The 27,678-nt window shown below is 44.8% G+C and overlaps 1 protein-coding gene across 13 annotated transcripts in view; it reads right to left on the reverse strand.

Annotated features, from left to right (window-relative positions):
* The window catches only part of ADGRL3 (adhesion G protein-coupled receptor L3), a 275,585-nt gene that overhangs the window by 79,627 nt on the left and 168,280 nt on the right, over nt 1–27,678 (reverse strand). For 10 of the 13 annotated variants that reach the window (XM_059818018.1, XM_059818014.1, XM_059818016.1 and 7 more), the window contains 4 exons: nt 20,986–21,291; nt 18,712–18,815; nt 11,053–11,238; nt 7,183–7,221 (listed from right to left, as the gene is read on the reverse strand). In XM_059818018.1, the coding sequence (XP_059674001.1) occupies nt 7,183–7,221; nt 11,053–11,238; nt 18,712–18,815; nt 20,986–21,291 (635 nt within the window). The remainder of the gene's footprint in view (nt 1–7,182; nt 7,222–11,052; nt 11,239–18,711; nt 18,816–20,985; nt 21,292–27,678) is intronic. The other 3 variants (XM_059818013.1, XM_059818015.1, XM_059818011.1) reach the window with 1 other exon arrangement.

Raw genomic sequence — 27,678 nt, forward strand, 5'->3', positions numbered from 1 at the left:
TCACTAGCCCACTTTTTAATAGCAGCTTGAGGTTTTATGGCATAGGAGCGAAGAAAAAAAGCACGAAAACCCTTTCAGGTCCACAGTGCACAGTGAAAATGAAAAACCCATTGGAGAGCAGATGCACTGAAATGTGAATATGGTTCAATGATCACAACGTTACGCTCTTTTTGCCTTTTTCCTACTGGAAAGTGGTGGTACTTTAAAAAAGCTTACCTGCTTCCTTGCTGAAGAACAGCTGGTTTTGCTCTGTATTCATATGAAACACCCAGTGCTAAAACAAAACCTTTTCTTAAGCTATCAATATTTGCAAGCCTCCAAACTAATTGAGTTAAAGGCACAATCAATGCCATTGATGGCAAGTTCTGCTGGAAGTGGTGCGATTCTTGCCTCTGGCCAGAAAAAGCACCAGTACAAGAGAAACTCCCATTAACTCTGAATCTCCCTGGTGCAGCCAGAATGGGCCCTTTGGAGAAGAGGAGCAGCACGAAAGCCTGGATCTGGGCATGCAAGGAGCTGCTTCTGGCAGGGTTATTGCATTGGAAGGGACCAGCTCAGGAAATGCCCTGTCTTTTTAGAGTGGCAAATGAATGGCACCCCGATCCCACTACACAGGGGTCACTAATCAAACTGGAATAGTCATCCGCTCTGTGGGACTTCAGGTCAAAAATAGATGCGCATGTAATTTCTTCAGCTTCCGAAACAAGGAAAATGTCATTTTGGCTAAATGATGGCATTAAATCCTACTTCTTAGCTGAGAAGTGCCTTCAAACCTGTCTGACAAGGCTCTTCACCCTCGGATGGTTTTTCGCCTTGTCATTTATTCTTTTAATTCCAAATTAAAATTTGTCTCTGGTCAAAGCATAAGTAAGCACACTGGAGACAATTTCTTACAGGGAAGCCCAGCCGCTGTCTAAGGCTTTCTACAAAGCAATAAGGTCATCACAAAACAACGATAATATTAAATGAAATGGACAAACACATATTTAGAGTGAAACTAGCTGAAGTGCAACGAGTGCTTAAAAATAAATAACTCATTAGAATATCTACTGCTAATCTCCGCTTCTGCCTTCGAAACTAAGCCAGAAACACTGACCTACATGCAGTACCAGTGCGGTGATTGGCAACTGATGGTATCAGTTGTGGTGAACCGAGCCAAAACCTACTACTCATGGCAAAGGCAAGAGGAGATCTTCCCCCAACCGTGCAGAGGAACTTCTAAAATTGCTGCACAGATTGAGAGCAAAGGCTCTCAGGAAAGAGAGTGCAACTTTCTCTTTTCAACGCTACGGCAAATATTTATGCTGTGGCTACAGGGACCGTACTGACTCAGAAAGTGCCTGAATTTCAGCGGCACTAACTCACTGCAGTGAGAAGAAAGGCACTGACCTTTATTAAAACTAGGCCATCTGCAAAATGCTTAACTATGGAATTAATGGTCTTGCACTAGGCATGCAAGGTTTGCAATCTTGGCCTTGAACTACCAATAATCTCCTAATGGGAGCACGCAAAAAAAATAGGGGATCTGAGAAACAGAAGAAGGTTACAAATTACAGGTTATGGTTTTGCTTTGCTTAGTATACAAGGAAGAATATTTTAAGGTCAGAAGGCATCTGTAAGACTGAAATAAAAGGAATTGATTGGGAAGAAGGAAATAACATACAATCTATTTCATCTAATGAGATCTTCCCCGCAGAATAAGCCGAGAACTGCGTTTATGAATCATCTGTATTTGCTGCCCTACTGTTCGGGATTTGAGACTATACAAGCAACTGCTGGAGTAATTACACCGGGGAAGTGAGCAAAGCTGTAGCAAGAAAGGAAAATGGCTTGCAAACAAGAAATGCCTCTTTGACAGAGTATCTATAGCCTTCAAGGGAACTACTAGGAGTCCACGAGACTCATCCCTTCCTCCAACGGTCCAAATCAAAGGGGCATCTCCCACTGACCTCTATGGCAATTTCTACTGAGACTTTTTACCAGTGCCACCAGATTCCAGGACTGATTCAGCCTATGGCAGAGAGTAAGCACATAGCAGCACAGAAAACGCTACATTTTCCTTCTCAGTTTTGCTACGCTACATGTGGGTGCATAACCACAGGCATAGCTCAGTTGTAGGTAGAGGAGTATGCGGTCACCTTCCTTTTCAATATTTATGTGAAGAATTTCGGAGTCCGGTGACAAACCCAAGACTGCTGCTTTGATCCTCCTCTCCCCTAACAACGGGCTCGCCGCAGCAGAAACACGCAGGGTGGGGATTTCTAGTTTCGCTCTTGCTGACACAAATCAAGTGCCGGTTTCTCAAGCTGTGAAGTATATTAAGTTCACAGAGTTTTAACAAAGGGCTACCAAACCGCAGAACCCCGCTGTGAGTCACACTCCTTTCAGATGTCCTTTTAATTATATTAAATGAAAGTTTGGGGCACTTTGATGCTGATGGGCAAACATCTCGCTCTCTTGAAAAAGCTGCTAAAAGTACTCCCTGTAGCTATAGTTAATATACGACATTGTATGCACACTGCTAGCCAATTTATTCCAGCCACTTTAACAACGATACCTCGCCTGACACGCCGCGCAGAATAGCATCGGGAGCCGAGCAATGCGCAGATCATTAGAGGACTCTGAAAGTTGTTTGACACGCACTGCAGAGCTCTTTGTCATACAGCCAATTAAGTGACCAAACAAGGAACTCAAAAATCCTCATTAATTTGCCCCTTTCTATATAAATGGAGGTTAGAGTCTTTCTTGTCACGGGCACAACAAGAACACAAGTAAACGCAGCATAATTCAATTTACACTCCCTCTCAGAGCTACAAGTTCCTTTCGTTTAGTCTTCACGGAAGTTGGGACCAGTCACGCAAGCAAGAGAGAAGTGGGACAAACAGAATTAATCCACTTTAAAGGCTACTGGCTAAGTCCCAGATGCACCTTTTATCTGCTGAGCGCTACTAGGTTAGCAAAGAAAAAAAAAAAAGTCTCTTCTACTCAGGTCTAAACTTAATGCCTTGAATCCTCTGAGGAAAGCCTTTCATTTTTTGCTTAGTACAGCAATTCAAACAGCCCATGTTACAAGCGTGAAGCAATCCGAAAACTTCCAGGACAACCAGAAGGACAACTCTGCCACTGTCTGCTACCTGGAACTTGCCAGCAGCTCAGCACTGGCTTCATCGGAGGCTCCGATATCACCTGCACCCAGAAGCTCTCGTGATCTTCAAGGAGTGGGTGGCACCTCCACAATCTTCGCCATTTTCTGTACAGACAAGCCCAGAATCACGAAAGAGGGCAAGCTGATTTAGAAGACAGCCCGGAGGATGGCAGGAACCAGAGCAGCAAACACCATTAGACCAGGAAAATGCTGCAAAAGCAACGCTCTGCTGCCTCCTTCCACCCTTCCCACAGAGCTGCCGCTCAGGCTATCTATTGTATTCACCAGCCGCCAGCTTTGAAGCCACCGAGACTGGCTCTAAAAAATAAAACAACAAAAAGAAAGGGAACCCTGTGAAGTTTTTGTCTTCCGAGATCTGCATCCCAAAAGCAGGATGCAATTTCACATGGGAAGAGGCCGCTGGCTGGCACCGCAGGGAAAGACGTTGGCCTCACGATGCCCCACAGCTCCAGCCCACGAGTCCAAGCGGAGCCAAGGAGGTGAGCTCAGATTTTGCAATCAGGTGCACCTATGTGATAAAAAGGCTATACACGCCTGGACGTAGTATGAGCCTTTATTAAAGTTTGTGTTTCCAGCTACTAAATCTAACAGCAAAATTCTCTAATTTTTTATCCCCATGTTTAAGTTTTCCATATTAATCTGGCCTCACTCACTGCACTATCTAAGTACTCAGCCTTTTTTTTTTCTTTACTTCCCCACCTCCTTTCCCAGAGGCCAGGGGAATTGTACCCATGGCATTTTAAGTTGGGGAGCTGTGAAATAGCGAGCATGTGCCACTTGCTGAAGGACATGGAAGAAATCTGTGACACCAAACCCAGTTTCACAGCCCCCAAAAGACAAACTTTTCATGTTTTCTACAACTCCACTGCTTCAGTTTAAGGAGAAACGCCTTTGGAAAATGAACAAATATAAATTCTGAAAAAATAACAGAAAATTCATACCGGCTTACGTCACACACCAGTCACCAAATGAAGCTATGCTAATCAAATGCGTCACCCATTGTGACTCATTTCTCCCACACGATGACTTTTCCATCCCTTTCCCAAAATAGAGCACAAGAGCAGTGCACTGCGGAAAGGTGGGCGTGAGAGATGTAGATCTCTCTCTCCAAAAAGCCACGCGTCGGATCCAAGCTCTCCTTAGCTAACGGAGCACCTTTCCGAGGCCACTCACTCCATCCCTCTCGGATATCCACCTTGGTCAGCTCAACCTAAGTTGACTCTTAGTACCACGAATTAAAGCCCATGTGGCAGTTTCTTAAATACGACCATGATTGAAAAATCTCCCAGCAATTGTCTGGTCATTATATTAAAATGTATTTATCACGTTACCTGTCGGGTTGTTTCTTGTTGGATTTTTGAGACAAAAAAAGATCATTTACCATACTTGCAACTAAGGGAGCAGCATTTGTAACCTCTATCTCCAGCAAATAAAATCCCTGAGCTTTTAACTCAACAAACATTGTGACACTGCACAAATTAAATCAATATTTGTTTTAATTATAAATTTACCCAGAGAGATGAGATGATAATCTGGTACGGCATTCCCAGTCCTATATTTGAATAACTCGTAAAATTTCCAGATCTGTTTTACATATTCATTTATATTCATTTATTTGGGGCTCAAGAGGACTTTACACCCCGATCGCTACAGGGGCTCTGTCGTGACTACTAAATTTGTCAGCCCAGAGAAAACAGTAAGACTGATTTTAGCAATTACTACCATCTCAAGTCACCCTCCTCCTCCCCAGAATCCACCTTTTCTCAATTGCACGTTTGATATCTACAATTGCTGCACATCTCTCATGTAAACTCTGTACCGCACTTTCCTTTGTCTAGGGAGCGCAGGACAGAAGGTACGCTTCCAGCCCTGCGAGCCGAATTCAGCCATGGATGCCCTTCACAACAAAGGGATCGGCACAAGGAGATCACTCAGCGAGGTTGAAAACTCTATTTCTCAGCCATCAGTGGCATATTTCCCAGTGACTTCCCATCTCCCCTTGAGCACACAAAGTCCAGGATTTCACCATTTAAGATTTGTTGAAAAAATCTCTGCTAAATTGCCTTAGCCAGCCCAGACATTTCACTGCCTGGTAAAGGATAAGTGGCCTGTAACAGGAATATCTGCAGTCACATTTAATTGCTATTACAGACAAACTCTCCCTCACAAGATTTTTTGATGACTTTAGGTACATGATTTTCCAAATGGAAACATACTGTATGAAAATATGTCCAGATACATTACTTTACCTCCATATAATACAAAGCAGAGCTGGAAAGGTTCAATTAGGTCATCTAATTCATTCTTCAAGCCCTCTATTACAGGACTGTCCTCTTCAATATATTTACCAGCTTTGTCCATATTTATACAAAACAGCTCAGGCAATGAGCTTTCATCAGCTTTCGTCTACTAAAGGGGTAGGCTCATGATTAATGTTTAAACACACAAGTAGCCTTTCCAAGCAAAAGGGAAGAAGTCCTTGAAATTAAGGGTGAGCTGAAGTTTGAGCGGAATTTCAGGCTTTTTTCTATCAGCACCAAGCTTTCTGTAGAGTATATTAAACTCACGATTCACTACTGTTTGAAAGAAGACAAGAAGACCAGGAGCATGCATCGACTCTGTCAAGCATGCCCATGCAGCTAGTGGAAAGGACAACTATGGGTCAGGTAGCACCCAAGGTCCCCAAGAGGATTGTGTGGTCCATTGTTAAACCAGCCTCACCCCATTTCCAGTGGTACTAGTAGACAAGATAGCTAGCTTGGGAGTAGGCGTTGCGCTGTAAGCTTTCCTAAATTCCTTCAAATTCTAGTTCCTTTCTCTGGCATCTTAAGAGAAGTCACTCCAGACAAGGGACGTGTAACTCCATAACTCATCTTTATCCCTTAACATATATGGAAGGGAAAAGGTGACTTTCTCTCATGGCCATACCCAAAGGGAAGACAGACAGCCTAATAGGCACAGAGGGGTATTGTTTTATTTTTAACGTCCTAGAAATCTAAACCACCTAATCCCACACGCTAAATGAAATATGTGCTCACAAAATAAAGTCAATACCGACTGTAGGAAGTTGAATTTTGCAGGAAAATTCAGGTATAGACAGCCCCCTCCAGAAATATGGGGTTCATTTTCACACCTCTGCATGTTATACATACACATATAAAAAATGATCAACCACCCGTAGGTACAACATCGATGTTCATAAGCACAAGACAGAAATTAGAAGGTAAAACGTTCACATTTCTTAAGGCAGCATTAACTCACCCATAGTATACAAACAGGTTTATATAAAAGTCACTGGAGCAAATGCTATAAGGCAAGGTGACAGGATAAATAACATAACCCGAGGCCCCACTCTCGAAAGGCCTACACACAGGTCTTTCCAAAATGCTGGGGCTTGACTTTGTTCACCAAAAACACAATGTAAGCCTACAAAATTCAGGCCACAGCTGGGTGAACTTTATGGGACGTTATGTTCCTAATCCTACATTTAGTTTGCAGCACTCCCCTCCTTCCTACACCCCTCTGCGAGGACACTCTGCCTTTCATTATGATCCTACCTCCTCCCTCATGCCAAGTGCTGCCATTTCAAATTGTTTCTAAATTTGCAAGCATAAGAGGGGAAGAAAGAAACCTAAGGAAATGCAGGCGGCAATTACAGGAGGGACATGCTGCATGCGAAACCCAGCTGGTCTGGAGACACCTCCGTGAGCAGGAGTTTTGCGGTCTTTCCTTGCACGCATCCATACTGTCCTGCTTATTCCTGTGTCCGGATGAGTCTCGTCAGATCTCTCCTGTGGTTTTTCCCACTTTCTGGTTTTGCCCCAAATTTTTGTCAAGTCTGAGAGCAACTGGGCAGGTGAGGGGAGATGAAGAATGAAAATTATTATCCTGTAACCTTAACCTTAGAACTTGCTGCCACAAAGATGGTAATAATCAGATTATTCACAGAGACAAGACCCACTTCACAGTCATTCAGTCAAACAACTGGACACGTGTATTAAAAACACAAGAAATACCTGGACATAGGCCCTGCAAGAGCGCTCCCTTTTCTGAAGCTGAGTCCATAAAGACAGCAGATTAAAGACGGAATAGAAAAAACAAGTTAGTGACAGAACAAGGGAAAAAAAAAAAAATCGAAGAAAACGCCTATGAAAAAAACCTCATTTCTCTCTTAAACAGCTCCTGAAAACCAACCAAACCAAAGGAAGCATGCGAGTTAGGCAGCAGCAGAAGGCTGGAAGGACTGGCTCCAGAAATACGGGTTAGTCCTTTTTCAGTGAAGTGAAGCACAGACTGGCAACTTTGCAAGAGCAGCTGTTAGATGGTAGGAGACACTGAAGTCAAATAGAGATGCTCAAGAGATGATGTTTTCCTTACAGCTTGGAGATCACACCTGATATTTCCACGTCAAACAAGGCTGGAAAGGATGGGGCTGATGGTTATTTACCTAAGAGGAGAGTGGGCTCTGCAGTCAGACAGCGCTGATGGCACATTAACCGAGCTTTGGATGAACTGGACCAATTCCAGGGAGCAAGAGGTATGCAGGACTGCATCCTGATACAGGATGCACCTGTACGGACCCATCCTGATACCCCGGCTCCGGTCTCTGGCTCAAGGCAAAAGCCATAGCGCTCCAGCTTCACTGCTATGAGCTTGCTTAAAGCCAGCTCAGGCACACGTCGAGTGTGACGACACACTGCACTGAAGGAGAGAGCATTGCCCAGGGCTCCTGATAGTGTCAAGGGCCGCTGAAGAGGATGTAATGATGAAATGGGAATCAGATGTAATATTTCCAGTTGAGGCCACTCTCTCTGCTTTGGATTAAACGGCTTCTCCAGGAATGCATTTTCCAGTCCTCACACTGAGTTGCGCTTTCCTTTGTAATTCCTGGGACTAAATGTTTTGTACGCTGAATAGCTTTTCCACAAAGGATGCCACCTTATCCACAGGAGCCTCGTTTAGGACTGTGCTTTGACAGGCATTTGCATGTCTCCTGCCCGATAACTGCACCTGCGTGTGTCACGGAATTCAAACAGGCTCTTATTGACCTCCCCGGGACTTCGCAGGCAGTCTGCAGCAGTGAGCCGGAATTGGTGAGCTCTGCATCGGTGCAACTAAACCTCGCAAAATCAGGCTGCTCAGAGCCACTGGCTCGGCCAGGTTTGTTTTTGCTGATGTGCCTGGGTTGGAAATTGCACATCAATAGAGATTCGGGGTAACTCGTGCTCTCAACTCACAGCAGTGCATCCCATTAGTACGGCTGAGAGCTAAATTTGTCCCCGAGAGTTTTGAGGCTCTGAAATAAACAAAATACACCCAGGTATCACGCAATGCCTAATTTCAATTTCTAATTCATCAATTTGTAACAGTAGAAGTCTTCCTCTGGGTAAACTTGGCCAGTACGAAGGCTTTACAGAAACAAATGAAGATCAAAGAAAGCCTTGCTGAAAATTACAGAGCTATCCACTCAGGGGTCTTGCCAGTCTGCAATAGAACAATTATTACCTTAATTAAGCCTGATCCAGTGGAAAGCATAAAGCTTTTAGTGACAGGGAAGTGGCTCCTGAAAGGTGATGGCTTTTAAAAATTCTGATTATGCCAGTTTATTTCAATTCATTGTACATCGGCTTGTAAAAAAAAAAAACCACAACCCAGTACGAAACAGCACAGGTGATTACTTTCAGATCCCCAGCACATTTCCTTTCATGATTAAAAGAATATTTAATGACTAGTGCTTACTTTATTTCTTCTTTCTGACTAAACAGCACTAAACAAAACTCTTTGCAAATGACTTTTTTCCTTTTTTTTTCAGGAAATACTCTTGATCAGTGAAGGGGAAAATGGAGCAGTAACTCTGCTGCCTTTTGTTTGCCCAGTACTACTTCCAAGTTGAATTCATGCATTCTTAAATGAACACAGAGCAGTTGCTCTTCTAAAGAATTAAGTGGGGAATGAGAGCAAGTAAATTACCGAGCCTGTCATTTGGATCACTGACTCGCATCGCTGTTTTGCAGGACTCCACGTGGTTCAGAATTTTCATGCGGAGTGCAATTGATTTGTATGAGCTGCTTGTGCAAAGCTGATGGCGGGGGGGGGGGGGGGGGGGGGGGGGGGGGGGGGGGTGGAACCTGCGAGGGGGACCCCCCAGGAGCGACAGCCGAGCCGAGGAGCTCTGCCTTGCCCAGTCTTCCCCTCCCCTCGCTAACTCATACCTGCCCCCATGGTACAACCCCATTTCATGTGATGGAAACAAGTATCGGAAGGCGGGATATAAAAACGATGAAAAACACGTGCTTGCAAAGCTGAAGTGACAAAATGTTGGGTGTGGCTAGGGCAGACTCAGAACAGCGAGCAGACTACAACCATGAAACCCGTTAGTAGGTGACATTAATTGCTGGTTTTACCTGATATTGTCAGACATTACCATCATTTCAAACACAGAACCATGGTATGATTACAACAAATAATGTTATGCTGATGTAACAGTTAATACAACTATTACCTACATTGTTATAAAATAGCTGGAAGCACTAATTAAAAGCATCAGGATAACCCAATTCACAGCACATGCAAAGCACATGAGATGCAGGACTTCAATTCCCATGCGGCTGTAATCTTAAACAATCCAGAAGCCCTTTGCATTTAAAACAGCGTTAAGTCTACAATAATAACTTCCAAGAAAAAAGACAACGTTACTTCTCTGAAAATTATTTCTCTTCAGAAGAGACATAAGAGATTTCAGGCTTAGCTGGGATCATTTATTGCCTGTATAACCTTGGGACCGAGTTCTGTTCTCACTTACATGGATGCCAGGGCTGTCAGAGCCAGCTATGCAGCTGAGGACAAAATTCTGTGTCTTGTTTTAACTGGGTGGTCAATATAACCACGTCCTTGTAGCCACAGGGTTCAGCTGCTCTTTTTTCTGATGACCAGGCCCGCACAATTCACTGTCTGAATCCTATATAAGTCCTATCCCATCTGTTTACATGAGATTCAGCGATGAAGAGGGCCTTGGACCAAGGAAACCCTCAACTTGAAATGCATTCTTACGGACTCCACAGCTCTTATTTCCTCCCATGACTGGCAACTTCTAGCACCTTTAGTATGTAGCAATTCCACTTAATTCTGGAAATAACAAAAGGACTAATAGTTCTTCTCAAAGAGGGGGCACAGAAACCACACCGTCATCATGCACTAAGGTGCTTCTGGGCTAAGTCACAGGTCATCACTAAAAAGGCCCTCTAATACTGAACCATCCTGAAGACCTTAAGTGTAAATCTGATGGCATCTTGGGTGCCTTTGGTAAATGTTTCTCCAGTGTAAATAAATGTTTCTGTCTGCTTTTATTTGTTTATATTCATGCATAAAAGTGTTCATTTGATCTTCACATCAGCATCTTGTAATGTTACAAGATGAAAAAAATCAAAATCCAGACTCTCTGTCTCTGGGGGCTTTAAATATTCAGCTTTTCTGGATCATATTACATGGCATTTCACAGACCAATTCAGCACTGGAAACACTGGACGAAATTCTGGTCTCATTCACGCTGGCACAAGTCCAAAATAATTGCCACGGCATCACTTGAGTTATTCTCATCCTGAGCTATGAGAGCTGAGACCCCAATGAAGTACCTGGAGTTCATATATCTACACATCTAAGGGTATACATTTCCCAGCACCAATAGTACACTTGGCATTTACAACTGTTTCGTTTCTCAGCAGAATAAAACACACTGTAAACGAAAAACTGCCAGGTACTCTTGTCTACTGTGAAAGAATCACTGCCCTAAAATGGCAGTTGTGCAGAAAGACATTTATAATAGCTCTCCAGGGAGAGGCAAACCCTTCTTCAGCCTCCTGTCCCTTCCCAAGCCCCTTTGTTTTTACCTTATTTAAGCTGCGTGCAGCACTGTCCTTCCCGCCCGGAGTCAGGTTTCGGAGCTGTACGTCAAGCAAGTTCACCAGCTGGACCATGGCGGACACAGAGTACGTGATGTCGCCAGCGTACAAGTGGTTTTTTGTGTGCTCCGCAAGCTCCCGGGCAATGTTGGCAGCCATCTCCCCCGACTTCATCTGCAATTGAGAAAGCAGAGTAAAAGGTTGCCCCTGGCTGTTGGTATGATGTTACTCCAGTCCCTTCCAGCCCCACAGTGTTAAGCGAGTCAACTCCCCTCAAGAAGAAGAAGAAGAAGGGAGAAGAAGAAGAGAAGAAAAGAAGAGAGGAAGAGAAGACGTTCCCAAGAAGGAAACCACGGCAAGGGTCTCCATGGATTGATCACGTACAGCATTTGAGTATGGTTTAAACGCAAGTGGTTTTGCCAGCTACGGTCAGCGTGTTGGCTTCAACCCAACAATTTCCGATCTTCTCACAGGCCACTGCTGGAAGTGAGGGGCAGCTGCTTCTTTGCACTGCAGCAGATGCAACCAAAGACGTCATTGCTTTCCGTGGGATGTCCATGCTAGGGAGGGCTTCGGTTAGCTTATCCCACTGCCTTATCTATGCCACTTGAAAAAAACCAAACCATGTAAATAGTCTTTCCTGTCAAGAAAGAGCACTTTCCGATTCCAGATTATTTGATAGCGAAGAGATGATTTTTGTTACAACTCCTGTGCAAAAAAGTTCCTCGTAAAAGGAACAAAAATAGATGACATAGCCCAGATGAACAAGAGAAAAAAGTTCACAGTTCCCATCACGTGGATTTAATAATCAGGTGCTAATTTACCACTTAGCATTTGCACGCAGGAGACATGCTCCTTATCACACTAGCCACTACATCTGTAACGAGGCTAGTGATTCTCAGCACATAAAAGCACACTAACTCTGGAGCAAAGGGCTTAAGGCTTCAAGCAGAGGCCTGATGGAAGGGAAAACCAAGTAGGCTGTTTGGTTGAATCTTCTGTTAAAAGACTTTTATTGTCTAGTTGAGTCATAAAACTCACGAATCACCTGCAGTGAAATTCACTGTGTAATTATTTAGGAAACTCTCTCTTCTCCCCTCCAGCTTCTCCCCGTTTCTTTCTCCGTTTTGCTCTCCCTATCTGGTGCCCCTTTCCTCTTCTGTGCCATGGGGACTGGGGACAGGGCAGCTGGTCCCATCTCCTTTCTATGAGCAGCCCACTATGAAAATACTGTTGCAGGTTGCTGGTCTTTTTTTCATTACACACCACTGTGATCTGGAATGTGATCTATGGGGAATATGCCAGGGATAAAGAGAAATTACACAGGATGCCATTTAAATGAAGCTCCTGCTTCTCTGCTGGGCTCAATGACCAGCTCTGCTGGGTTCTTCACATGAAATTTCCAATTGTCTTATCTTCCAACAGTTAGAAATCAGGTATTTCTCTTGTTCCCTCAATTTCTGGTGCTTATTATAAAAGCGAGATTCTAAGGAAAGAATGCAGGCTGAGCTTCTACCTCTCTGTAAATCAATTAGCTGAGTTATAAATGAATAACTTACTTCCATCAATTTGACAGCAACAGCCCATCTGATTTAATGAAATCTAACTGAGGATGTTCATATGCTCATCTTCAGAGAATTAAAGCATATGATGATATCAATAAGATAAGTAAAAGAGATAATGTGTTGTTCTTCCCATTAGAGCAATGATAACATATATTCAAAAATCGAATTATTTCTTGTTACACACAATGCCATAGAAACCAGATCCTATTCTTATATCTGCCTACTCTCCTAAGCAGCTAAAGTAAGACACGCATCAGCATAGAGGCTGAATTTTCACCTCTTCTGTCGGCACTCAGAACTTTAAAGAATGACTGCATGAAATCCCTTTACATAAAGAAATCGATTTCAACATTTTCCTGCAGTTCATGGCTGGAGCTTAGCATGACACACGGTGTTTCTGTGAGCCTTGCAGAAAACTGCAGGAGTGCAAGGTTTTCTTATAGAAACATTAGAAAAAAACCCTGCTACTCAATATTTTCTCTTGGACCATGCACCTATGCAAGCTGGCATGCTCAGAGCAAATTGCTCAGCTGCTACAAAAGCAAACCCGAGAGTTTGCTTTCCCTGTAATAAGCCTCTTGTTGCATGCAACTGCAGGGCTGCCGTCGTTCCTACCTGTCTGCTAAAGTGGTGCGGGCTGGTCACTAATAAACACTTCTCCTTTTATCTTGGACTGATCCTAAAAACTGCAAATCTGAGGAATTCTAGTGGGACCAAATAAACACCCCAAAGTGGGCAACAATGGAGGAAATGCCTGAGAAAAGGCACATTAAAGCTCAAAATCTGTGAACTCCTGGGACACAGAAGCGTTTACCCAAATTCATTTCACGCACCCAGGTTTCCCAAAAACACAGAGACCTGCCGTTCCCTTGGGCCAACGTCTCTGGTTGACAGGTGATGAAGCTACTTCCTAGCCCTGACACTCATTTCCAAACCTATTCATTGTCACCCAGAAAATGCAGCTACAAGTCCCGACAACAGTGCTGAGACACTCCTTCCATCCTACCTGTGTGCATAATGCGAGGGGTATCCAAAATGATGGCCGTATGACACGTTAATGCTGATTTCCCCAATTCTTTTGAGCATTTTCCACTGAAATTGAAATGTCTCCTATTCAGCCCTGTCAAACGCAACTTCTGTTATCAGTCCCAAATGCTGGCTGGATATTCCAGGCCTAAGATATATGTCTGGTCTCCTACAACAACAGGACTGAGCCCCTTTTTTGGTTAATTCTACGGAATGCTCAGCAAAGCTGCCCAAGAGGATGCATTACTAACTTAATACCCTTCTATAAAGCACCTCTCCACGTCTTCCTCTTCACTATTGCTGCATGGAAGACCAGCTCTTCATGAGGTATTTCTTCTAAAACACGTACTACTCTTTAACCCAAACACTGACATAATCACACAGGAACACGGGAACAATCCTTTGAGGTTCTTCAAGGGTCAGGCTGTCATTGAGAGGCAAGCAAGTAGGGAAAAAATGTGCAAGTAGCTGAGCTTTCTACTGAGAGGCTTAAGAACAATAATGGGAATTAAAAATAATACATCTCTCTCTGATGTGAGACTATTTTCTTTAAACTTTCTATCTTGATTATGAAAAAAAATTAAAAATCAAAAAGGATTCTGGGCTAAAAGAAAACATTCTGTTCAAACCAAATTGGGTTTCTGGTTGTTTTGGGTGATTTTTTTTTTTTTTTTGCCTTTTACAAATTGATTAAATCTAGTCTTGGAATGCTAATTTGAAGGAGAGAAAAAAATGTTTCCTGCCAAAAACGCCAACACACAAACCATAGTTTCCTACGTCTGTCAAAAAAATTGCTCCCTTCTTCCACTTGAGCATCCTGACAGGATTCAGGCCAGATTTACAAATGAGCATTGGCATACCTGAAATCACGCTGTGCAACGCTTTGCTAATATTTTCCAAGTTGGTACCACTATCCCACGTCTTCTTATGACTGAAAAGACTGTGAAATAACGGTTGTTGGAGAAGGCATATATTCCTGCCTCTTTCACGTATGCCAAGGAACAGAAGCAGGGAGCTTTGTCTCCGGAAAGACTACAACGACCTTCCTGCAGCATCGCTCGCTGTTTCAGCCCTCCCTTTCTCAGAGAGAACCAACTGCAGAAGAGGACAGTAGAATAAAACTGAGAGAAATTGCAGAAAAGAAGTATTTAGGGAAGAAAATTCAGAAGAAATAAGAAAAATGCTGGGAAGGGAGCGAATATGCTGAAACACCGGCGGTCAATAAAGGCAAATATATTTTCCTGCAGCCTGGGGCTGACTGATATAAAAAAGAAAAAGATGGTATGAAATATTGAACAAGGACTTTTAAAAACTGTGACATATAGATGGACCGATCAGCTGGAAAGGCCGTGGAGTTGATGCTATTTTCTGGAGAGCCAAACATCTGACAGGTTTCATCGGGCACCATCAGCTGCCAGCAGTCAGGTAGCAAGGCTGAAAGGGGCTGTGGGCTAATTCTGCCACTGCAAAGCCTTCACGGCCATTTTCTTTCCTTGGCAGGGGTTTTGTTATACTTGTGAGCAGTCATAGAAAAGAGTCAGAGTGTACCGATCATCCTCTTTTTTTTTTTCTGGAAGATGAACATCCCATTCCATTCAGCTTTGCTTTTTTCTTTTATCAGATGATACCTAAGGATATAACTAACTAGTTAGAAACACTGGTTATCCAACAGAGAGTTGCATCGCTGCTCTCCAGACAGAGATGCTGAGATGTTCTCTCAGCAGAGCTGGAGAACACTCAGAAAGTGCTTTTGAAACACTGCTATTCAAACAACTTAATCCGCATTTCGTGTCCCTTTAATAATCTGCCAACCGTAGCACCTACTCCAGACAGTACATGCTGGCACTCTGAAAACAGACCGTCCAAAGCCACCTGGATGGAGGATTTCATCACGCTGTCAGCAGGACTGCAACCTCACCCTCTGGTCGGGGCACTAGGATGTGGTGGTGTCCTCCACAAAACCCGTCTCCCACTGCCAGACGCACCCAAGCAGGTCTACAAGACCTGATGAAGGTTTATCTGCTCCTTGTGACTATATCATCCAGGGTCTTCAGGAGGACAATATGAACACGGGTGGCATGTGCTTTAGATTTACAGTCTGAGGCTTTATCATGCATTCATGAAGGACACAACGCTTTCCATTCTGCTATGAAAGAGGCCTCCTCTCTTTCAGAGGCCTGAAGCTGAGCGTGGCCGTGCCTCTCCTCCCAGGAAGCGCCCACAACTGAAAGCTGCGGCAAGGAAAAGGTATTTTCAGGCAAGTCACACACTGCGCCAAGGACGGTACTGATGAAAGCAAGAGGTAAACCAAGCAGGCTGAGACTGAATGTCTGACCTCATGATCAGGACAATGCAATGTATCCAGAGCTGACCTTTTTGCTTCCTTTTACTGCTTGGCTCTAGAAATAACCCAGGTAGCAGTGCATAATTCAATTGCACTGGCAAGTTTATTCTCCTGCTACGTTAAGAGGGCATGGTAGGCACCAACAATAAAGTTAAAGTAAATGTCAGAAGGCCAATGAATTGCTGAAGCGGACATTTGTTCTGATCTTCCATCAAGCACAATAACTCTAATGGAAGCTAATAGAGGGTTGTAAAACCTAATACCATGATGCAAGCAGGCAAACACCCAATGTACGGTCTGAGCATGGCAGGAGAAAGAAAAGAAGCAAGAAATAAGCCTTACTTCACTACAGAGGCATTAAAGCAAGCTCAGCATTTCCCTACCATCCTCTCCAGCTTGGCTGAAATCCCTCCAGGGCACCCATCACCCTTCTTCCTGAGCAGCCTGCACCCAGCAGGTGACAGAAGAGATTTTTGGGAGACAAAGCAGATTAGGAACAAAGACACACTGAGCAGGTATGAACCCTGGCTACCAACGAAGCATTTCTACCCATTTGGTAAGCTGTGCTGCAGCCGCGGATGCTGTGGGATGGGTGGCCAAGGAGGACCCGAGCGCTGGGGATGCAGGAGAGCTGAGCCGCAAGGTGCGATCACCCGGTGTCCTCGTGCCGTGCCATGGCTGGCTTGCTGCTTCCTCTAGCTGCCCCCACAGCAGCAAGAAGAGGAGCTGGCTTGACCTAGAGGAGAAAAGCTCCTTTTTCAGCATTAGAGAGGTGCTGGAGCAAATCTTCAAGCTTGGGGCAGGGAAGTGTCCTGTCCCCTCTAAGCGCAGTGATGATTTCCAAGCCTCTCACTTGGGCAGGGAAACCAAGTGGCTATCGGTTATTTCGTAAGTAATTTAAAACTGTGTTTGCTGTAAAGAGCCTGCTGAATGCAAACCCCAACACAAGCCCCTAAGCAAGCCTGGCAGAGCGTTCCCCTCAAAAGTCACTCCTGGAAAGCCTGGATGTTTTGAAGCAGCTCTCCAGAGAGGCTGGGCCACATATCGCAAGATCCCAGTGGATTTCCACTCAGGCATCCAAAGTTTAGATCCAGAGTCATTTGGCAGATCCCCCTAGTCTTTCCACTGACTGGTGGAAGGTTCCCAAAGCTGAAGAGAACTAAATTCCTCCAGAAAAATAATAACAATAAAAAAGAAAAAATCCAGTCCCAAATGTAACCTGCTGGGCATTTCTGAAGACCTGGCTCTTCAGTTTTAGCCTGCTTTGAAAGCACGTAACAAATTAAACGGAGCTCATTTGTTACGCAAATGATAGCTGTGGTTTCAAATAAAATAAGCCTAACCTTGATGGAGATTTCATCAGCACAGGCTATTATTTCCCTCTGCTAATGGCTAACGGACTAGCCATCTTCACCGAGCAGCAAGAGGTCTCCCCGCTGCCTGGGTGAATTATGGCTAGAGTAAGTAATATTAACCCCTCCAGGATAAGAACGTGGGTCATAAAACAAGAGCCGCACAGCTGCTAATGCCAGCAAAGGCAGTCTTTATTAATCACCTAGCTGAGCGTACAGCAGGAGAGCTGCCCACCCTCCCGCGTGGGACAGAAGGACCACAGGCTTTGTGATGGCTGCGCCGTGCCACAGCAGCCCCACGTTAATTGATGTCTTCCCTCATCTTTGGGGAGGGATGGATATAAATATAGACGAAGTGAGATAGGGATGATCGGGGGCATATGTGCTAGCGATTTGCAGGTTTTTGAGCCTCAGTTAAGATGAGGGACAGGGAGGAGAAAGCCAAAGAGTCTTGTCTGTAGGGTGACCCCATCCCAGTGAGCACGGGCTCGCTCCGGGAGTGCAGTGCTGCTACTGCACAGCAGCACAGCTAGCCTGCAATGCTGGGACCCACTCGCTCTGGCTAAAGGAGCGAATAAATCCCCATAAATTGCTCTAATAAGGATTCAGCCCACAGACTCTGCAGCGTAAACACACATCTGGTCTCTGTTTGTAATAAAACCAGCTGAAAGCACCACTGTGCATTAATAACAAAAACGTTCAACATATTGCTACCAAATAAGCTCTGCTTGTCTTGAACTTCTATTGTCACATGTTAATGCACTTTTAACACTGATAAATGATGAAGTGCTACAAAACATTCATCAAGGGACTTAAGAGTCAAAAGATATGCATTACTGCGGCATTGTTTTCTATTCCATCAGTTCTTTTACAATTTGGGCAGAAGTTAAAAACAGAAAGCCAGAAGCGCAATGCAAACATTTCATATTGAGCCCTGCCTTTCTTTGGTAAAGATTTCTCAGCTACAGGGTTCACCCTGTGCTTGTGTGGTATGAGAAAATTCTTGAGAATGCATGAAAGGGAAAGTTTCCTTTTGCAATAAGTCAGTATTTTCCATATGTCCATCTACCTCCTCCTCCTTCTTCCTCCTCTTCTTGCTACAAACAAGAACTGTCATTCACTCGAGTTTAATTCCACTCTCCAGACCCTCTCCTTTGCCTTTCCCTCAGCCTCTTTGCCTTAATTTCCAACAGATTTTTTACAGTCTCGCTTTCTCCTTGCAAATCCTGGCTACTAGGCATGGCTCACGCTTTATGTGTGACTGTTGGTCACTTTGGGTTCCCTGTTGTGAAAACAACCAGGAAGCTCAGGAAGGTCAGTGTGTAGACTCGGTGCAGTCAACACAGGGGAAGGGTTTTACCTTCTGAGTGATGTGGTTGATCCAGGGAGAAGAGCAGTTGCTGAGATCAGGTCCTTGGGGCTCCCAGATCCCGTCTGGCGCAAGACACCGGAAGGTTGCAACACCTGGAAGAAGAAAACCGCTCTGTTCAGTGTTATCGGTTGCATTTTAATCCCAGGACCCCATGTCACAGGGTTTATTTCACAATGACGGACACCTCATGCAAAGCTTGGGAGCTTATTAGGGCTCAGGACCTCGGTAGGACACTTCCGAGTCATCTCAGTGTCCCAGTCTCCCATCACCTTAGAGCTTAGGGGCCCCAAGACATAGAAGACCCATGAGGTAGTGCAGGGATATTATCTCCATTTTGCCAAACGGAGACTACGGACAGAGGGCTTTGCCTTAGGCCAGGCAGGAAAGCTGCCAGGGACTAAGAAATTGAAGCTGGATCTCAAACGCTGAGCCAGCACCTCGAGTGCTCTGCCCCACTGCTGCCACCCTGGGATCAGACCCTGCGCCTTGACTTGCTTGCTGCTTTACGAAGGTTTTATGGCTCTGAACCATCACTAAACCATTTGGGTGGAAACACACAAACGTTTAAACGCTAGGAAGGCCAAGATGTAATGCTGGGCTTTACTGTCCTCCCCCAACCCTCGAGAGGGAGAGTTTTGTTTGGCAAAGGCCGCCCAGATCCCCGCTGCAAAAGACAGCAAAGCATCTCAGGCCCTTCCAGACAAAGAGAACTGCATCTGAAATGGGGCAGTTAAAGATCTTTAAAAAGCGAGAAAGCCAGTACACGTAGATTAAAGACTCTGCATCCTATGAAGTGCTCTGCCCTGCAGAGCTGAACTTTTCAGCAGAGGAGTGAATTACAGGCTAGGTCTGATGGTAGCGTCGATTAAAACCAGTGAGAGTTTGCTCATGCCTTCAAAGGGAGTTGGAAGAGGCCCACTCCTAATATACCACAGCTTTTAACAAGTCGCGTGCATCACTGAAATTAGAGATGGGAAAGGCTTATTGCCATGCCCTATCAACAAGTTGGGTTATTTTTTTTTTTTCTTAGTTATTTTCATCCAGTCCTTAGCTCTTGTGCTTAGAAAAGGGCTCCCTGCATCCAGCCTTCGTTTTTCTTTTTTATCTTTTCTTTCCTTTTTCACAGCTTCAGTTCAGAATATCCTTTCCCCCTCTGAGAACCACATGATACTTTTTGCATTAATTTTACCAAGCAGGGCTGGGAAAGACAGCAAAAATGTTCTTTACCTATTCTCACCACTGACGTCCTTCCATGCCCCTCATACTTTAACGTATATTTTATCAGTCTGACCTCACCAAATTCAAGAGTCAGTATTCGTATACACAGGTGTGAAAGGCTCTCCAGGGCAATGGCGCGGAGAATTAAGAGAGTCTCTCCTCTGTAAGCCAGATCCCTCCAGCCCTTATTTTCAGGCAATTTCCTCCACTTTCTGATTTCTTCTTGGCAAGTGGGTTCTTGGGGCTGGACACCAAGAGTAGCTTGAAAAATAAATACTTTTCAAAAACTGCATTTGTTAAAATACAGCAAACTGAACAATATGCCAAAACCCATGCTTCATTCGACCATGCTTTAATTTGGACAGAAAATTTCCAAAAGCAACCTTTTGGAAGAAAACAGTTGGGGGGAAGAGTAGAAGAAAAGAAGCAAAATCCAATAAACAATAAACTTTTTGAAAGATTTGGCTTTGTTTTTCCCCCTGCTTTCCCTGCTGATCACACTGCATGCTGGTTGCAGTTTGAAAAGTCACTCATGTTGGTTCAGGAGTGTGATCTGGGAATACCTGTCCTCCCGAAATGCTGGCCACGGCCTTTGAAATGCAAACGGTGCAGCAGAGAGCTTCAAAATAGAAGTTTGGTTCATTTCCCCCACCTCAGCCCGCAAAACAAGCAAAGCATAGGCCATCGCCACATCAGTCAATGAGCCTGGGGCTACAAATACAGGCAAAACCAGGGATAACAGGCACGCCGTACATGAATTCTGGAGGCAGAGGCTCTTATAGCACATCAAGCTCAACCCCACGAGGTCATTAGCTTGTACTGTCCTTTGGCCAGAGCCTGGGATGCCAAAGATCCTGCACAACGTGCTCTGAATATTGAGGCTTCGGCCCTGGCCAGCTACTTGCCGTACCTCACCAAAGCAACGCAGACCTGACAGAAGGCACCAGCGTGCTCCACTGGCACCAGGGCCACCTGGTCGCCAACTCACAACATCCCCCGGGCGAACGGAGACAGCTCGCCGTGTCCTCCCGCCCCTCGACTCACCTATGGAGCCCATGGGACACGGCTGCTTCGCCACCTGGCCCTGCCGAGTCCGAGACCACATAATATCGCGGGCTTCCATGGGGTCGCAGCTCTCCGCGCCAGCCGGCGGCAGCTGGGAGGAGGCAGGTGGGAGGTGCGTGGTCATTTCGTCGGGGACGTCGGCCATGGGCGATGGTGTGCTGGTGCTCCTGTTCCTCCTGCCCGAGGCTGAGGTGGTGGTGGGGCGACTGGTGCTGCTGGTGGCCACCCGTGGCGTGGTGCTGGCAGTGGTGCTCCCTGTGCCCAGAGCCCCCGATGTCGATACCCCTGAAACAAAGGCAGAGCTGATTGAAGAGAGGAAGGAAAAAAGGGGCTCGAGCCCAGGTCCCGAGGATGTCCCCTCCGCCAACTGCGGTGGCCTGTGCGCTGTAGTGGGAGCTGCGGCTAACGCAAGGCTTACTGCACAGCCGCCTTTCAGAGCAAAGCTGGAGCACACAGCAAGAGAAGCACACAGGGGGGTAATGACCGCTGGAGCACAACCGATTTTCCAAAAGCACTAGCATCTGATGAAAATAAAGCGGCACTTTATGCCCTCACCATTTTTCTTCCTGGCATTTTAATGTAAAAATCTTATTTTCCATCTTTTAGGGAACACCTAGCACAGAAGTGCTTTTAATTTTTTAGTGTTGCTGAAGACCCAGCTGGTTTGGACAGAAAAACATTTTCCATGGTGTAATAAAAAAGAAAACACACCACAAATCCATCCCCAAAACAGCAGTGCACAGAGGGATGAACGCAAGGCTTCAGAGCCACAGTTGCTCCATGTCCAGCAACACAAATTGGCATTTCTACATTAAAGACAGCCATGTGTGAACTCCAGCCTAGCCAGAAATTAAAATTAAATGCGAGAATCACCCCGTCGCCCCGAGGAGCAGCCTCTTAACTATCCAGCTGTGTGAGCAGGCGTTCCTTCAAGCTCCTGAGAGCAGAGACTGTCCTCTCTTCTAGGGCCAGTGAAGCAGACCACACTCACTATTCGTGCAATATTAGTTATTAATGTATAATGATACTGCTGTCACTGGAGTTCATTCAAGTCAACCGATTTCAAGCATAGAGATGCCTGCCTTTAGTGTAAAATAGGAGTTTTTCCATTCTGAAAGGGTTTTTTTGTTATTTAAGTAATTTAAGCCCATGGTGCTGTGAGCAATTCTCCTGCCCCAGGAGTAACAAGGCAGTTGAAGCCACGCTTGCTCTGGTTTTAGGTGACTTTACTCCAAGCCTGAGACAGCCTCTCCTCAAACTTTAAAACCCAGCAGCATCATGAACATAATTTTCTGAGGGATCAGTATTCTTCAAGGAAATGTTCAGTTTAAAAATCTCAGCTCTACTGTCCCTTGGAAAATGGGATTACCTTCTCCCCCAGCCTGCAAAAAGGAGAGCAATAGCACAACAGCCACTAAACCCCCTGAGCACCAGGACCCTGATCTGAAATCAGGTCTCCCGAGCTCATGGATCAGTGTTTCCAGCCTTCTCGTGCCACCTCCCTTCCTCTACGAGCCCTGGGTTTGAATGAACTCCAAAAAATACAATGCAGATTCCTGCAGACATTGACAGATTTCTGCTAGTTTCTGCTCAAAGCTGTGCTAGATCACCAAGCAATGATTTCCATCCGACGTTACAGGGAGGATTAAAATTTGCAGAGAACTTTGGCAAATACTACCTGGTTTTACTACAGCAGGTCTTGCCACGAGTATGTATTTTATTTCTTCATAATAACAATTAGCCTGGTAGATAACAACCTGCAGAAATTTTCCTATTTACGCCTGCAGTAACAAGTTATTTTCCATTTGTAAAATGACCTATGCCGTGCACTACAGGTGCAGAGGTACTGAGTAGATACAGCGGAGCCAGTTTCAAAGCTAAAACTAGCAACTCCCCCTTAAAATCATTCTTACAGTCATTTGTGAGAATATAGAAACATATACTGAGCACCCAGGAGCTCCCCTTGATCCACATGCAGGGGTGCTGCATTTTTGAGCCTAGTTTTCATGGGCAATCATGGAATATCCCGCCGTGTGTTGCTTTTGGAATAGCTCTGGCAAGTTTACTGTAGCAGCTAGGCACAAGGGATTTAATGGCATTTTCCTTTAGTCGTAATAAAAAGAGTTGTTTTATCTTTCATAAGCCCCTTGGCACTGGTGTCAAAATCTCTTTGAGGGCTTGTCCTTCCAACTTTTTTTCTTGTTCAACTGGGCTTTCTTGCTGCTTTTAAAAATAAACACCGCTGCCATTTCCATAGGACAAATTGTCAGAAGACATAAAAGAGCTGCCTCGAAGTGGCCCAGCGGAGTGAGACGGATGGGATACCACTGAACCCAGTTCAAAGGTCTGATTATTCAACGAGTCAATTTGGTAATGAGCTCCAGTGAACACCATCCAGTTTCACCGGCCCCAGGCAGCACCGCTTGCCGATTTTGCTCACACATATGTGTGCTTTAAAAAAAAAGTTAATTGGTAAGAAGGGTAAGAACAAAAGATCAGCATCATTTACATATAAATGATTCTCAAATCCAAGCAAAACCACGAAGAGACTGCAACCTGTGCAAAATTACCTAAATCCTACAGCACAGAACAGAGATCAAACCTCCAGATTAACTCAGGCTGCCAATAAACTGTGAATTTTTAACTTGGGAAAAAGCAGCACTGCAGCGTCGCTTTAACAGAAGGATTCTTCAGATAATACTTCGTAATACAATCTTTGCTCATAGACAAGCAGTAACCTTTAGAAATCATCAACACTGTTACAACTAGAAATGTATAATCTTGATTTTCACTTTTACTACTTTTTTTGATCATGCGTTGCAATATCAAGAGTTTAAAGACAGCTTTTGGGTAAGACTCTGTTTTTACTCCTAGGCTTCAAATCCAACACATTCATGAGTCTTTGCAGACTTTGATTCCATGAAGCACAGTGCCGGGATAGGTATTTCCACAGGGCTCCCAAGAAAGCAAACTGTGGCTGCGGAAACATCTCTTCACCAGAAACACCCCAAAGTCATACTTCACTGTTTTCTTCCCTGCTCTAGAGAGCTGGCACTAATAGCAGAAGACTAAGTTTTGCCATCATTCAGACTAGAGCTGCAACTATAAAAAAAACAAAACCCAAAACATTTCCAGCATCCCCAGGGGAGTAATTGCAACTCCCAGAGGAGCCTCTCTATTCCCGGCACATTGACTAGCAAGAAAAAGAAATTGTTAGTTTCTTCCCTTCCTTCTTTTATTTCTCAACCTTTACACAAGAGCTCAGGCCTCTGGAGGAAGAATTTTGCTTGGTGGAAGGAAAATCATGGGAGGGATTTGCTCATAGGCAAAAATCTTAAATAAATAAGGGTGGGTCGGTCTGTCTTTCTCTTTTTCTCACATTTCCTTCTTTTCCCCGTTCCTGGACTAACATGACAAGTGCACAACTGGCCTAAGAGCAGGGCTTCGTATCTGCCACCGGGAAAATCCATCACGCGTCTCATCTTACCTTCTGCTCTGCTCACCTCTCCCTGGTGCTCCCAGACACGAAAGGCTGTTTCTCCAGGTGACTCTGACCAGTGTTTTCCTATCGCAAAAGTAGCTTTGACTGCAAGGAAAGCTATTTGCCATCACTACCAAGCTACCTCTTCTCTCGTGTTTTTTCCTTTGGCATCTAAGTATCCAGCCTACGACCCGGTGTACTCAATAACTGAAAATACTTCTTAAGAGATGTCATGCATTTTCTGTCCCATGAATGAAGATAACTGGGTGCCCCTCGACCCAAGCCTTCCTGGGTGAAGTTCGCTGGCTTTTGCTAGGTAACGATGACAGAAGACATCTATCAAGTTCTCCCCTGGGGTTTGCAATCCAAAGGTTTAGCCTGATGGCTATGTGCGACGAGCCAGTATTCGCTCACGTAACTGGAAGGAGAGGCCGCACTCCAAGTTTCGTGCGTGAGGTCCAAGCAAACCACGATGATTTCATTCTCCGGCGAGTTCTGCGTTCCTGAGCTTGACACTCAAGCAGACGTGCCGGGTCGCCAGTGGCCAAGAGCCCGTGCCTGCGCCCTGCGCTGCAGCTGGTGCAATGCTCGAGCAACAGAGGTACAACTAATCCAAGGGGTTCAGCATCTTCAGGAGGATAGAGCAATCCAAGTGCCCTCTTGAGCACGTCTGGGCTATGTTCACAATTATTAACGCACATCGCTGCTGCGTTAAGACAAATGGGGCATGCCTGGTTTCTGAAAGGCTGCGAGAAGCACAAAACCTGAAGGTCTCTCCCTCCTTCTCTGCTAGCTTTGCCCTTTTCATATTTGGCAACCACAGCCTTTGCTTACCGCATCCCCTTTAATCATTTCTTCTTCTACTGAAAGACGGTGCAAGTTGTTTTTACATAGCAAATAAGAAGGTTTAGGCACGTCTTGAAAGAAGCAGCACAAAAAACCCCAAACCTAATACAGTTAGAGGATTATATCACAGCTGTTTTTCTCTTCCCTGTCACATAATGCATCTCATGGGAATTAAGTTTTCTACAGGCATTTTCAAATGCATTTTCAGAACTCCCTAGAAAAAAATTACTATTTGAAAATAAATATATTCCCATTTCCTTTTGCCTTTTTTTTTTTGGGCAGCTTTTCACCGAACTCCCTGTAAGGTGACAGAAAAAGATGACTGAAGTCAAGGAGTGCCTCGGTTGAGCCTTGCACACTCGATACCATCCTTCAGAGCTGCATAAGCAGGTATTGGTCAACCCAGTCATTAACACACCGGTGGATTGCAACATTACACTGAATCCACACCACAAAAGTCATCGCCCTGCAAAACCATCTCCTGTTGGATGTCTGCTGGAAGACCAAAAGCCACACGCCGGTGCCACCCAGGAGCTGCAGGCCGGAGAATCAACAAGGTGAGATTAGCCCCTGAATTGTGTACAGCTCCTTCCACGTGTTTGAGAGACACTACGATTTATTTTTACTGCAGGCGAAGGCCAAGCAGGCCTCACATCAAACATCTGAACAGCTCTCCTCTGTGCTCACACATGCCATTATTTGGGGAAGCTGAGCCAGAACTGTGCATGAACATAAAAGTTCACACACTGCTTTTGGAGGGGTTGGGGTTGTGTTTTTTCTTGTTGGAGCTTTATTAACTGAGACTGACAAAAGGCTTGCAAAAACCATTGGTGGGAAGAAAAGATGAGATATGCGACAGCCCCAGAGGGTTCCACATGGCACATTGTCTTCAACAACACAACTGCATGTAGTCCTGCACCCCGAAAAAGTCATATGAAGTATGATAGAGAGATACATAGCTCTTCTTTTTCCTCCCCCTTACCTAACATCTGAAATAGCAGAGGAGGAGGATGCTGCATCTGACAGAAGAAAGGTCCATTCCCTTGTGGACTGCTGCCAAATGGAAAGACCCTTTCTGGATTTTTTTTTTTTCCTACCTCTTCCAACAGGGCATCAGTTTCTGTGCCCGAGGCTAATCTGCTGGGCCTGGGCAGATGCTGCGATGGATATGGGCCAGATGTTGAGTTCCCTGTACTAGGGGGAAACCTACAGCTGTGGTCCAAGACATGGTGCAAACTCAGCTGCTTCAATGCCCTTCAAGCTGGAATCACTCAACACGCTGGGTTTTTTTCCTCCGAATCTCAGTTCGAGCATTTAACATTAAACAACAAAGAATGAGAGCTGAAGTGTGCAAAATCATCGCAACAGGCTCAAGTCCAGGCAGTCTGCCCCAACTCTTCCTTTCTCACTGCACCACAACTCTCAGCAAGACAATTAATACATTCAAAGCAACCACCACATGGGAACAATTTCCAACAGGCAAAAAATATGTCTACAAAGCCCTTTTGAATCAAAACTTTACATTTCTGACAATGATCAACTGTTCATCACACGTGCCGGATTGCTACAGAAAGGTCATTTTGTCAAAAACATTCTAGCTATTATTGCAAACTTCCAGGTTCTGCCTGAAAAAATAAGAACCCAAACTGCAACCTGGCTGTTTTTTTGGTGAAATATCAACTTTTATGCTTTTGTGGGGCTTTTTTTTGTGTGTGTGTGTGTGAGCGCTTAATACTTTTTCTGGTTCCCAACAGCTCTTAGTGTCAGGTCCTCAATTTAGTTGTCATTTGAATAAAAAGAAGCTACTTTTTTCTTTTCTCCTTTTCCTCTCTGACCCATTCCTTCTCCAAGAAATTACTGGATCCCACTTTAAAATGTGTAACTTCAGGGATATCAGACAACGTTTTAACTGTCGTTGGCATGGGGTTACAGCACATTGGCATATATAGCAGTAGCCAGCAAAAAAATTGTCCATATCTAGCAAAAATTAAGTGGTACAGCACATGAGCATCAGCTGTTGTCTTCACCATGCTCCTCGTCTATCAGAAGACAGTTCCTAAAGTCTTAGCTCTGTTTTCCTACCCAGGACCTCGGTCAAATCCACCTTCGTGAACCTCTCGGACCCTTTGGCGCCCATCCAACGAGGACATTAACGCCGTATTGCTCTTTCCAGACTTTGCGACTGATTCTGAATGTTCAGGCAGAAACTCAACTGGACCATCGTGCGCAAGACATAAAAATTGAGCATTTTTTCCAACATCATGCTGTAATGCTTTTAGAGATGCAGATGAACTATGCCCATAGGAGGCCTGGTAAACAGGAAAAGATTACAGAAGAGCTGATCT

Source organism: Gavia stellata, chromosome 5 (genome assembly GCF_030936135.1).
Source record: "Gavia stellata isolate bGavSte3 chromosome 5, bGavSte3.hap2, whole genome shotgun sequence".
In the NCBI taxonomy this organism is placed as follows: Eukaryota; Metazoa; Chordata; class Aves; order Gaviiformes; family Gaviidae; genus Gavia; species Gavia stellata.